A 14,085-nucleotide genomic window follows, 5' to 3' on the forward strand; every position below is an offset into this window, starting at 1 on the left:
GAGAGTGAGTGAGAGAGAGAGAGTGAGAAAGAGAGAGAGAGTGAGTGAGAGAGAGAGAGAGAGCGAGCAAGAGAGTGAGTGAGAGAGAGAGAGAGAGAGTGAGAGAGAGAGAGAGAGAGAGAGAGAGAGAGCGAGAGCGTGAGTGAGAGAGAGAGAGAGAGTGAGTGAGGGAGGGAGAGAGAGAGAGAGTGAGTGAGTGAGAGAGAGAGCAAGAGAGTGAGTGAGAGAGAGAGAGTGAGAGAGAGAGAGAGAGAGAGAGAGAGAGAGAGCGAGAGCGTGAGTGAGAGAGAGAGAGAGAGTGAGTGAGGGAGGGAGAGAGAGAGAGAGTGAGTGAGTGAGAGAGAGAGCAAGAGAGTGAGTAAGAGAGAGAGAGAGATAGAGAAAGAGAGAGAGCGAGAAAGTGAGTAAGAGAGAGAGAGAGAGAGAGCGAGAGAGTGAGTGAGAGAGAGAGAGAGAGAGAGAGTGAGTGAGAGAGAGAGAGAGAGAGAGAGAGAGAGAGAGAGAGAGAGAGAGCAGGCCGTGTGCTTTGCTGTGTGTTCTCCCCTCGTCGGAGCTGACAGATGGTGTACTGGGCGTGAAATGGGAACGGACATCAGCCTGCAGGAAAATACCATCAACTACGCTCTGAGATCTCAACTGGCACAGGAGGGATAAATAAATATGTGCGTGTATACAGTACATGTTTTCCAGAATCATTTACAACTGCTTAAGGAAATACAATCACTGCCGAACACATTTCCCCTTGCTAATGAAAAGCGCTGGTGAATTACATGCTAATGATGTTATTCTTTGTTTTTGTTTTTTCGTCTACAAGCCACTACACATTTTAATCAGGATTTTACACAGACCAAAATTAAATATCATCATTTCTTATTCGTGTTTGTCCTATTAAAATGTAACAGTCCCTTATTCCAGCACTAAAGACTTTTATATTTACACAGATTTCCAACAAACAGTACCCAATAAAAATGCCAGGATTTATGAATATTCATGAATATGTAATTTCCTTCTACATCTCATAGAGTAGCTACACAGCTAGCTTGGAGATTTCAGTAACTGATAAATAAATCTACTGCAGTCATAACAACTAAGTTCCAGCCAAAATATAACCAAATTTACAATAACAACCAAGTTTGGACCAAAATATACCGTTGCCATAACAATCACTCATTCCACTAGTAGCTAGCTTACAAAGCGTTGACTTAACGCTTCATCAAAACATGTTGAATGTTTTCCATTAACTTCACCTCCAAAATGTGTTTTATTCCTTAATTATTTGCGATGCCGCTGTCAACCGGTCGTCTTTTCATCGTTCTACTGCGCCTTTGCTGAAAACAAACCTTTAAATGAGCTGACAGATGACTTACCCAGCATGCCTTTATTAGGCTCCGACAGGCACATGTCCTTCTCGGCACTGGGCAACACGAAGCCAACCACAAAGATCTCCACGCCGTCGGCCATGAGCGCCAGCCCCAGCACGAAGTACAGCGTCCACTGGAAGCGCCCGTGGCCGCACTCCTGCAGGATGGTCTCATATTGCTGCGCCAGCTCTTCCTGATCCTTGCGCCTCTCGCCCTCGTACTGCGCCAAGTCACGAAGATGCGCCCGTGCTGCTCCGGCCGCATGGCCGTCCACCTTGCCTGCTGACGAGTCTTGTCGCGGGATGCCCTGGTACTCGCCCTCGTAGATCTCGTCGTCCTCGTCGTGGCCCTCAGTAGAGTCACTGTGCGCGGCGTCATCGTCATCGTTGGCACGGCTGTTGCTGCGGTAGTAGCTCCCGTCCTGCGCCTGCACGGGGTAATCGTCGTCGTCGTCCTCCTCGAAGCGAGTGTACGATCGCTTGGTATACTCATCAGAAACGCGGTCCACGTGACGGCCTACTTTCTTCCCCGCATGCCGTTTCACTTCCTTGGCGATGTCCTTGGCTCCCTTGATGAAGGCCGTTCGGTCTCGGTAGCCCTCGTCCATGTTGATGAGATCTGTGCTGGAGCGAACGCTTGCTGTGGTGGTCACTGAAGGACCCTTAGCATGTAGCAGATAAGTTTCTGGAGTTTAAAACCCTTGTCAGCGTCAGTCACCTGCAGCACAACCACACGAAATGTTATTTTTTACAACAATTGGTTTAAAAAAGATACACATATTAGGCACTGGTGTGTTACTTATCTATTCAACTGCATAAACCAAACAATAAAACATGGCTAAAATGAGATGCTAATGCATAGAGATGTCAACATTTACAGAAAAGGTGATTCACTGAAATGTAAAGGACGTGAAAGATGCACAATTGCTTCTGTAATGCTTACTTTTACTTCACACCACATAACTTTAGACAGAAAAAAAAAGAAAAACTGCTAATTACTAAGTAACACTGACACCAGACTCGCCTTAAACATACAGATTTTTTAGGGTAAAATTCTCATTGGCAATGTTTCCACCTCTAAAAAAACATTTCTGGATGATCCTCTGGAATAAAACGTTAATATACTTTAAAAAATCTTTTAAATCTTTATAGAAAATGCAGCTATGTAAACTTTGTGCTTATAACAGGACTCTAACATGTTGCTAGCTGCAAGAAAATCATTTTGACGTTGAGAAAGTAATTGAAGTATTACGAAATAAACCAAGATGACGAGTCACCTCGAATCAGCTGATGTATCATTTGTGGAGATTCGTGCACACATTAAACTAACTAGCTAACCTGGTTAGCTAATGTAGTCATAATTATAGCACAACAGCAAATAACTAAAATTATCTCAACGCTAACACGTTCAACCTGCTATCAGTTACGCTAAATAGTGTACGAATTAAAATGCCGTTCATTAGCAAGACTGATTATGATGACAAACTGATATCTTGTGTTAGAATATCCTGTAAAACTTCATGACCATGTTCTGGAGCAGCGTGTTCAGTTACTGTGTACAATCCATGATGGATGCAGTGAAATAAAAGGTCATGGTTATTAACTGAATTGATGAATAGTGGTGTGTGTGTGTGTGTGTGTGTGTGTTGGTTATTAAAGAGCTGTGAGCTGTGAAAACAAATCTCTGACGTCTAAACCAGACTCATTATCCTGAGGACCATCGACTGGTCATAGGCTTTTTTTTTATTGGCGCAAGCCAAGGTCCTGCATTTAACCTTGGTCTCTCTCTCTCTCTCTCTCTCTCTCTCTCTCTCTCTCTGTGATTTTAGTCTTTAAAGGGCTGTGCTGTGAATCTGACAGCTTCTTGAACAACCAGAGCAATAATAAAGCAACCAGTGGGAAGTTAAGATAAACTCGGCCTTCATCACCATGTTCTTGTTGAGATCATTACGCAGCATCAGTGGGGCAGACGAGTACATCAAGGTGTAGAGCAGGAGACAACACAGGATGTACATTGAACATCTCCGTCTGTCTTTCTGTTCTCTCATTCGTTCATGTCACAGGGGATGGTCTCTCTGCTGTGTTCCTCTCTACAAATAGATCTTATCAGCTTGGTTGAGCATGCTGGGATTTCTCCTCTCACCTTTCTCACCACGTCCCCAGAGATAACGTCCCCAGAGATAACGAGGCAGCCAAATGACCACCCGCTCCTAGAGAAAAAGACAAACGACGACGCTGCTCTTTTCAACGTGTGTGAGTTTGAGCAGAGGATGTACCTCGAAGATAACTGCATCGTGTCGCTCCACTGATAACTGAACACACAACAGCAGAATAATTACAGTGCTGTGCTTTTATTAAACACACCTCGAATAGACGCCTTTGATTAAACACCACAACGACGACGACGACGACGCAGAGCCGCAGCTTGTTAACGACGGTCCATTTATTAATCCATTAATGAATCTGTTCTTGTGAACTGAGCACATCATTCACACGTTCACGGATCACCTGCTGCGTGGTTTTTATAGGATTTATATTTTGAAATGTTGTTTATTACCTGCTTTATTGTCACAGGTATGATAAAATAACATGTTTACCCTTTAATAAAATATTTTTTAAAAAAATCAAAAAACATAAAGATGTAAATAAAATCCCTGAAGCATTGCACTGCAGTGGATTGAAAAAATGTAGAAAAAATGTAAAATGGGACAAATAAATATATATTTTTGAATAATTACATAATAATTCAAAATAAATAAATAAATAAATACATAACCAGATGAACAAAAAGAAAGAAAGAAAGAAAGAAAGAAAGAAAGAGGAATGGTATTAGTATGTATGCTCTGTGTTCAGAGAGCAAGTTGTGGTTATGAATAATTTATTACTAAGTCCAGCTCTGTTTGGTTTTCCTCTCACGTAACCCTTCGGGCTGCACTGTACACGTCACATCCGGCTCTGCACACGTTCGCCTTCACACGCCGCGTATTATCAGGCTACTGTTTGTTTTCCATCTGGTTACCTGGCTGACAGGTGTGACCCGAACTGCAGCTGTTCAGCAGCGACTTCATCACCATGATATATTACTGAGAAAGCAGCAAATCTGCACCACTTACATACAGTTTCAACAAAAACACACAGAATCACAGGATTACAGACATTTGAAAGATAATTATATGTATATGTATTATATGGAAATTAACTACATTCCAAAAAAAAAAAAGGCTATGCTAATGTCACCATCTTAGCAGAAATCTCTTTAATATTAGCTGTTTCACCTTCGGTGGAGAACTGAAACCAAACAATAGCACACTAGCTAACATTAGCTTAGCCAAAAGCAGCTTTTAGCTATGTAAAGAAAACATACAGTAAAGGTTTGCTAGGTAACGATAGGCTTTTATATCGTGTAAACCAGCAGCCAAGATTTATTTTAATGTTAACTATTTATTATTTAATGCCATTCACTGACAAGCTAGTTAACGCTAGGCTGCGTTATAGCTACATCAGTAATAGCTAACATTCAGATGAATAAAACTCATGGCTTCTGTTGTTACGGTGTTCTTTAATGTCCGATATCTTTTATAGATGTATCTATGCAGAGGCAGTGAGGATTTAGTCTTTATCTAGAACTTTAAGTAGCTAACTTTGGCAATAGCTAGATAGCTAGAATATCATACAGAAGTCATTAGATCATGAGCCTGAGCTATCAATCTAATCCTGAGGAGAAAATCTCTTGTGAACATACGCTCTGATGGATGAAATGTAATTTTCCAAGGAAACATTAAAGAAATGATGTGTGACTGTTAGTGCTTGTTATAAAAATTAAACGTATCGCAGGTTTCAAAGCGATCGTTCAATCGATCTTCTTCAATGTCCTGCAAAGTCAAGCCAGAGTCTGATCCATACACCAAATGCATTATTGATCGTTATTGATCGAGGTCTGATGATGTGAAACCCTAAACGTGTTGTGCTGCAGCAGAGAGAAAGAGAGAGAGAGAGAGAGAGAGAGAGAGAGAGAGAGAGAGACTCAGTGAGTGCTTCGCCGACATCCTCTGTGCTAATGACTCAGCAGGGAGCAGTCCTCTTCCTCTGAGTGGAACACTTACATTTCAATTAGTCTTGAGGAAACACATCAGAGCAGCTAAGTAAAAGCAAGAGAACCAGCAGTGACCGATCGGTGCAGCCATAATGTCGGATGGCTTCTGCTTCAGGAAGCAGAAGCAGAAGCAGTTTATTCTAATCCAATCCTGAAGTAACGAAGCTCTGTAAGCGTTTCCTCTTTTACTATTTCTGAGCCAAAGCTCAGGCTATAAAGGGCGCTCGCTTGCTACGGTTCTCCAGCTAATAGTGATGAGGACAGGAGCTGATCAGAGACCAGCAGCAGTGATAGGAAGCGTCTCCTGCACACCTCATTAGGAATGACTCGATCGTGTTGGGGTGGGAAAGCGGCAGCTCTTGTTTAGCGCTGATTAAAGACCTAATTAAGTCATTGAATGTTTTTTTTTTTTAAATCTGCATTGATGGTGCCTCTGGGAATGCAGAGCTTCTCTGAGACGCCTAGAAGGCTACAGAAGAGCAACACGATGTGACAGCGAGCGAAGAAAAAAAGGAGTCACTGCACCAAAGTGTGCTGGTGGTGCTGATAATCTCGCGGGAAAAGACGAAAGAGGAATTCCCAACATGGAGTGAAGAAACTGGAGACAGAGAGTGATGGTGATATAACACAGGGTTCCACCAAATCACAATGCTCCTGATTGGAATGCTGGGATGGTGTTCAGCACTAATACACACTTTTCACCTCAGGAACGAGACAAAAAAAATGGCAGGATGAAAACACCCAGAAAACTCTTCTTGAGAAAAAAACGCAGAAAAGTGCTGAAAATATCCACCGAGACATGACGTTCCTGAGCTGCCGTGAGCCGCTCCAGATTAGCTGTAACGCTAATTCACACTCAGAGTCTCATGCGGCGTCTACACGTGTCTCAGCGGAAGCACGTGTTAGCCTTCACCTTCCACACGGTCGCTGTCGCCTGCCAGGGAAGAACCAGCTAGTAGCCGGAAACTGACAAATTGTCAAAATGGGAGGAAATGGAGTGCTATTTTTTTAATATTATAAACTAGTGACGAAAGCACGAAACCCACACCAGAGAAATCTGAGTTTAATTTATCTCTGAGTGCACATGCACGAAATTGGTCATTTTGCCGGGCAGATGAATGAAACCCAGGGGGAGATTTCCCAATTAGTCGAGTTTACTCGAGCCAGATCCAATAGAAAGAAAAAACAAAACAAAGGCTGTCAAATACATAGCCTGGCTCTAAAGGGTCTAAACCCGGCCCCGTAAATAAATAAACACGGCTCTAAATCACAGGCGTGATATCACTTAATTATAAAGAAGATACGTTTAACTGTCATGTAACAGAGGCGAAGGCGGGTGCATGTGGTATGGTCATGTGACTCCCTGGTGCCGACAGATAACGTAGTTTTCCGTGGATTTCTGCATCAACATAACGACTACTAGCGCTTTATCCATTTTTTATTTGTAGACCATGTTACAAACTATTCTGATTTTTCATGTCACTCTATTTTCATTATTATTTTCATTTTTTCTATTTTTTTGCAGTGTGATTATCTGTTTTGTAGGTAAAATGCATTCAGATTGTACACTGAGATAAATGCAGGAAAACAATCAGTATTAAGAGCAGGTCTTGATGTATTATTGGTCTGTTAAAATAATGTGAGTCCCAGACTGAGCGTCACAGACCGAGCTGATCAGAAGCCACTCTCTCATTTCCGTTAGTTTTGCATATCACATGCTAAATGGTATGAAATATGTACTGGCTTCCATCGAGCACATAAATGTCAAACATGATAATCCAGACAGAGCACAGAGCTTAACCTGGTCTGATGAGCCTTTCTCTTTGAACCAGCTAATCACAATGTTAATCCTTCTGTTGGAGGTTTGGGCTTTACAGATGAACCCAGTGGATGTTTGTGTGGTCACACAGATAGCACAACTCCACAAATCCACAATGCACCAGACTGTAGGTGTGAGTGGATCAGTCACAGCCTGCCAATTAAACCAGAAGGAGAAAAGGAGAAATGCGGCGCTTACGGCTTTCGTTTGCATAAAAAAAATAAAAACTCGCATAATGAAAGCCTCGTTTGGCCGTGATGAGTCACAGCATCTCGCTCGGATTGCTATCATCGTCTCCCACCGCCAGCTCCACATCACACACCCACACACACCATCTGATGACCACCTTCCATCCAGATCATCCCTCGGTCCTCGTCGTCCCCCTCACAGCTGGGTGGAAACGTCCTTCAGAAGCAGACTACAGCACCATAAAGTCCACTTGAATATTTCTCTCCTAAGGAGCTTGACCTGAAAAAGCTCAATGTCATCAGAAAGTCTCTAAACTGTACGTAAAGGACCATCGTGTTGATTCGTTTTCCATAACAGCAGCTCTGACAATACTGCAGCCACACGTATAAATGTGTTACCATAGTAACAGCTCGTTCACAAAGACCTGTACAGGAGACGTGCTTCAGAATGGAAATGTGTTTCGTATCGTTGTTGACGTGGTGAAGTTTTCTGTAAGGAGAAACGTATTGATGTAACAGATCTGAGGCTGGAATTCGTCCCTCCAAGATTCAGCAATTTTGTTATCACAGAAATTAAAACTGGATCGAAGAAACCGGATTAGGCGAAGCAGATGTTACTCATTTCACCCGAGACACCAAGTGTGACATCATCACCACACGTGTTCAAACATTAAAACCATTTTTTAACTGATACATTAACGTCTTCTTGGATTTATTGAGTTAGAAATAAATTTACGAGGCTAGACGGCGCTTCAGCACACAGGAGACGTTAGAGATGGTGTCCAGGTTGCTGTAAACATAAAGCTCCACCTGCACAGCTGTAAATAAGCCCAGAAAGATCTTGAGTGAATGAAATCTAGTTTCATGGAGAGAGGACATTTGAAGGCAGCACTCGTCTCTAAATGCTCTCTGCTCTCTCGCTGTCGCCATGGACACGCTCGCTCCATCATGGTGACTACAGCTCGTCCATTTCCACTAAATGAACCCCAGGAAAGGCTCACGATCCTGACGAGCCTCTCTTCAGATTTAGTGCTGCCTGTTTTTTAAATCTCCACCAATCAGGTGAGAACAATAAAGACTGGTGGAATATGAGTCCGGTGAGTATTTGAACATGAGGAGATGTTTTCTTATAAAAAAAAACCTTTATTTCCTCATCTTTATTTAATCTTGTTTAGAAATGAAGCTAGTGCTAGTGCTAGTGCAGGCTAGTCCGCTGATGCTAGCTAACACTTTTTATGGTTATTGTGCGTTATTATGGTAACAGTATTTTTTTTTTATTTCTATCATCAAAAAAAGATGAGAATTTTTTAACTCAATGTAAATCAGGGGCGTGTTGTAAACAATCACATGACACAGATAACCATAACGAGGATCAAAACTGGTTCGTTAATCAAGCAGCACAAACTAACGAGCTTCAAGCGTTACAACAAAAGAACATGAATAATAAACTGGAATGCCAACCGAATCTCCCTGAACTTCATGGCACTTATTTACATTAGAGACAAAGACACACAAAAGCCCTGGCCATGTTTGGGGAGGCGGCTGATGGCAGGTGTGTGTGCACAGGTGAGGCGGGGAATAAAAGGGAAGGGAAATGAGACCGGGACTAAAATCACCTTTCTGTGTGAGTAATAAAATAAAGATCTGACATTAAGTGCAACTATTTAATTATCTCTCCCTGTTTCTGTTCCCAGATGCTCTGGGATTTTAGTTATTTTGGAACTATAGTGGTATTAATATATAGAAAAGATGTGATGAGAGAGAGACCAAGAGAGAGAGAGAGAGAGAGAGAGAGAGAGAGAGAGAGAGAGAGAGAGAGAGAGAGAGAGAGAGAGAGAGAGAGAGAGAGAGAGAGAGAGAGAGAGAGAGAGAGAGAGAGAAAGAGAGAGAGTGAGACAGAGAGAGTGAGACAGAGAGAGAGAGAGAGACAGTGAGAGAGAAAGAGAGCGAGACAGAGAGAGAAAGAGAGAGAGAGAGAGAGAGAGAGAGAAAGAGAGAGAGTGAGACAGAGAGAGTGAGACAGAGAGAGAGAGAGACAGTGAGAGAGAAAGAGAGAGAGAGAGAGAAAGAGAGAGAGAGAGAGAGAGAGAGAGAGAGAGAGAGAGAGAGAGAGAGAGAGAGAGAGAGAGAGAGAGAGAGAGAGAGAAAGAGTGCATTAATCAGTGATGGAAATGACGTAAACCCCACCTCTAATACTAACATTAATCCTTTTAGGTCCATTATTACATTGTCATTTATCCTAAAACAGCTAAAAACAATTGTTTATAGCAGTTAATGAATTATATATTGACATTAAAAGGAAATGTCTGGCAGACATTTAATTGTTTTTTATAACTTTTTATAAATCCATTAGCTAAGCCATTAGCTAGTCCAGAGACCTGACCGATTCGGCTAAATCACGGCAGCTAGCGTAATCAAATAATATACACCATAGTAGCTTATTAGTTAAGATGAAATGAGTCACAGTCGTTATTCTTTGCTTAAATGTTTCTAATCATCACGTCCTGTTTTTGTTTAACATCCACAAAAATCTCCAGAGTTTCAGTTATGAGTTTTTGTTCAATTTGGTTTATTCAGACACACGAGACAAATAAAGACGTCCGTAACAAGCAGGTTTTTATCTGTCTCCGTGTGAGAAGAAAACATCACTGATTGCTCCCTGTCTACTGACCCTACTAATCCTCTAAGAAAATGCAGAATAGCTATTAACCCGCACACAAAATCGGCTTATCCCTGGTGCCCAGACTAGTGATTTATTCCCCGAGTTTCACGCACGTTTAGTCCTGCAAATTGTTACAAGTTTCCACCGAGAGCCGAAGCTGGACTCAACACAGCAGTACGGATTATAATGAAGTAAGAAATCCTCGGTATCGTGAAGACACTCGAGCTTTCTTTTAGACAACTGGGCTATCTTTACAATTCTCTGAGCTCGACCTGTGGTATACATAAGGGTTAGGGTTAGGGTTAGAACTCGCTAGAACTCAGATAGAGAAGCGAAGGGCACAGTGTATTTTACCCCCAGGAACAGTTACGGCTCTTCCCACTCTCACAACTCGCCTGATTCATCTTAATGCTCTACTTCTGCCTGGAGCTCGAACGCTTCTGACTCACCTCCTGCTCCAAATCATTTAACATCCAAAAATAGCTGAATTTTTTCAGCAAAGATGCTTTAGATTTGTGCTAAAGTGCTGCCGCTGTTATCTTAAAGATTACACGTGAGCTCAGGCCACGACTCAGCGCCGCCCTTCTGGTCTGTTCATTAGGGACTGAAATTTCTCCCAGATTTCTCTAAAGCTGCTTCATGACACTGCAAATTGTTAAAGTAAATCAGACCTTCAGAGCAACATGCAAATTGTGGGCAGTTTAGGTTTCCTTCAAAAGGTCATATCAAGGTCATAGAAAGATCCAGCCGATATCTGCTGGAGGTCAAAGAGACATTTAAGGGAATAACTGGTTGAAAAGAAAAAGCATCAATCTGTCCAGTGTTCAATCTGATTAACCATTTCAGCAAGTATTTCCTCATTCAATCTGCATGAAATACATGGAACTAAACCATAAAAAATAAAAAATATAAAATAAAACACACCAAGGTTCTGTTTTTGATTATCTTCATCTAATATTGTTACATACAAAATCCAATCTGACAGATCTGATCTCCCACAGGATCCCGTCTCCAGACGTAACCCAGATCAAACCCAGAGCACAGAAATAGCTTTAACAAACAACCGTCTGGAAGAGCGTCACATGATCTCCGAAATCTCCTAGAAGAGACCAGAGGAGCACTTTCTGATTGTGAGGAACTAAAAACTGCTGTGCTTTCAGTAACCAGACAGAGCCTCCTGATGGCTCCTCCGAGGGTTCCTCACAGAGAGCAAACTCTCAGCAAAATCAGTCACAAAACATCTCAGAAGGGGTTCTGTGGAGCAGAGGAGCACGAGCAGGAGGAGGATGAAGATGCTGAACGTCTGGATGGTTGTGTGCATTTGGAGCCCATTAGATCGAGGTGAGGAACGAGCGTTCAGTCGGAGCAGGTGTAAAGATATTCAGGGTTCATGTAGGGGAACAGCAGCAGTGCATTAGAACTAACTGGGTAATGAACTTTATGTCTTCAAAGGGATTATTTTGCTTATTTTTGAAAACTGTAAGGTTGCTGAGAACACGGTTTTGGATGAAGGATCTGCGTGGGAAAAGCAAGTCTGCTAGTTTTTTTGGGATTGTATAAAAAGAGTCCTAGCTTTTCTTATTTTAATGCTTAGAATCAAAATAAAATCTGAGCCATTTCCACCAAAACGGGCTGCAGCAAACGAAGAGAAAGCGTAGGTGCAGACAGAAAGTGTATCTTTGGTGTAGAGAAGCAGGAGGTATACATCGTCACATGGAGGACAGCAGTGAGGCATGAAAAGAGAGTTTCATAGTACATCAATCTGTTAGGTTTTTATATCCAGATATGATTATAAGACCTGCTGTTGAAGCTGTATTTACATGATGAAGGAAAATGAAATGAATCTGTCAAAAAGATGTCAAAAGATTTAAAACAGTTATTTTCTCTGACCGCTCTGTCAGATACTGCCAACATTTCATGGACCTGTGTGTGGGTTTTGAGATCCAGTGAATTTTGGAACAAAACCAATCCCAATAAAATCTCATCCCAGGTCTACAACAGAAACATCAGGTAATTCAACCAAGACCCAACATCAGACATTTGCGTGAATAAAACAGCTACCACTTTACATCATAACTCAAAACAGGCTCATAGAAATACAAAAGCTTATAAAGGAAATTTTTCTGTCCATTAGCATGTTAAAGTTCACCATTTGCGTATCTATAGCCATCCCATGAGTTTAGAATCTTCCTATTGGTGGATTTTAAACAAGCGTCATAGCAGATATACAGAGATCCTCCTGAGATTACATCGGTATCACGTCGTTCGGATGTTAAATTGGCGGCCACTAACGTACGTCAGAACTCACAATCAAATAACCGATAATCGAACGTAAACCTGTCTCATGATGCATCTAAGATCAGAAATTGATTAGATGTTACATTGGGATTGGAAATTAAATTTCCAGAATTAAAAAAAAAATGATATTAACATAAATACACAACTATACAACTGGCCTTTAAGGGAAAGTGTTCTGGTTTGTCCAATCACATCGTCATCACTAGCTGATATTTCATCAAGATGTGACATTAAGCATAAACACAATCTCCATCATTCACATGCAGTGCGTTCATTTAGGCCACTTGAGCACAAGGCAAAGCCACTTGCGCTTTATTCATCCTCCAATCAGCCCAAAGAATCGTGACTGCATCCTGACTCCATCTCCACAGCTCTACACCTCCACTCCATCTCCGGAGTCTTTTCGACACACAATTGCAAACCAAAATGACAGGCTTTTTTTTTTTTTTTTTTTTTTTTTTTTTTTAAATAAATAAATAAATAAATAAATAAATAAATAAATAAATAAATAAATAAATAAATAAAACACTTCCTTTTTGCCTCTAGGGGAAAAATTCATCCTGCCATCATCATCATCATCTTCTTCTTCTTCTTCTTTTACCTCATCTTTAGCTGCTGCAAGGTCATTGCTCGCGTCATGACGGCCAAGCAAAAAAAGCCGCATTTTTCAGCATGACACACGCAAACACGCGTCTAATCGCGCGTTATAACGCCGTTATGAACGCACATGCACAAAAACGCGTCAGTTCGGAGGTTTCAGCTGGACATTTTGCCCCAGCGCGAAGGTGAAGGCAGGGGCGAGGCTCAGCATCATCACCAATTAATGCCATAAAACAACCTGTTTAATGAATCCCGCAATCAGTAAAGTGTGTAAACACGTTCACACGGTGACATAATCATCACCCGCAATTAGGGAGAAATCTCTGGATTACAAAATGCAGAATTCTTCTTTAGGATCTGAAAACAAAAATCAACCTTATTTTTATAAAGAGACCTTTTTTTTTGTCTTTTATTTTTTGACGTTTTTCCCAACTCGAATGCAGTCCTAGAGCTTTTCATACGTGCTGCAATTCTATTCTTATTTCTATAGTGTCGTTTTTATTATTTAAAGAAAAGACAGTAAGAGCTGGAATCTGACAGTAATTACGTTCTTCATTAACACTCACCTGGGTTTGTTGTGTCTTGTTTCTTTGTGTCTTCCCGTTAATCTCTGCTTGAGGATTGATCTGTTTGGAAATGGAGTGTTTTCTTTAAAAAATCTGTGGTCTGTATAATGCCTAAGGTCCTCAGTTTCCCCGTGTAACAGGAGAACAGCGCTCCCCTACAACACCGACACTTCCCTCCTCCCTCCTCTATTCCAGACTAGGACTGTACCATTCTCACACATAACGGGGGGGGGGGGGGGGGGGGGAGACACGAATCAAAGGCAAAAATCAACGTCATTTTATTTTTTCAATAACGTTATCATATTCTCATAATTCAAAGCTACACGTTCAATCATTCTACACACGTTTTATGACTATATAAAGTGCAATTATATTACTGTAATACACGCGCTTACACTATTATATGAAGTGTTATGAGGTGTTATGATATACCGCTATGGTTACGATCTGTACATACATAACATACTAACATACTATGCAGTGTGTATTGTTCGACGTC

General features: G+C 41.5%; 1 protein-coding gene across 1 annotated transcript in view; it reads right to left on the bottom strand.

Moving 5' to 3' along the window:
* sv2a (synaptic vesicle glycoprotein 2A) overlaps positions 1 to 13,731 on the bottom strand; it is a 28,507-nt gene extending 14,776 nt beyond the window's left edge. Inside the window, exons 1-2 of the mRNA XM_060861356.1 lie at positions 13,587 to 13,731; positions 1,368 to 2,078 (exon numbers count right to left, since the gene is read on the bottom strand). Of these exons, the coding sequence (XP_060717339.1) occupies positions 1,368 to 1,968 (601 nt within the window). The 5' untranslated portion in view covers positions 1,969 to 2,078; positions 13,587 to 13,731. The remainder of the gene's footprint in view (positions 1 to 1,367; positions 2,079 to 13,586) is intronic.
* Positions 13,732 to 14,085: the final 354 nt, after the last annotated feature.

The sequence above is a fragment of the Tachysurus vachellii genome, chromosome 25 (genome assembly GCF_030014155.1).
Source record: "Tachysurus vachellii isolate PV-2020 chromosome 25, HZAU_Pvac_v1, whole genome shotgun sequence".
In the NCBI taxonomy this organism is placed as follows: domain Eukaryota; kingdom Metazoa; phylum Chordata; class Actinopteri; order Siluriformes; family Bagridae; genus Tachysurus; species Tachysurus vachellii.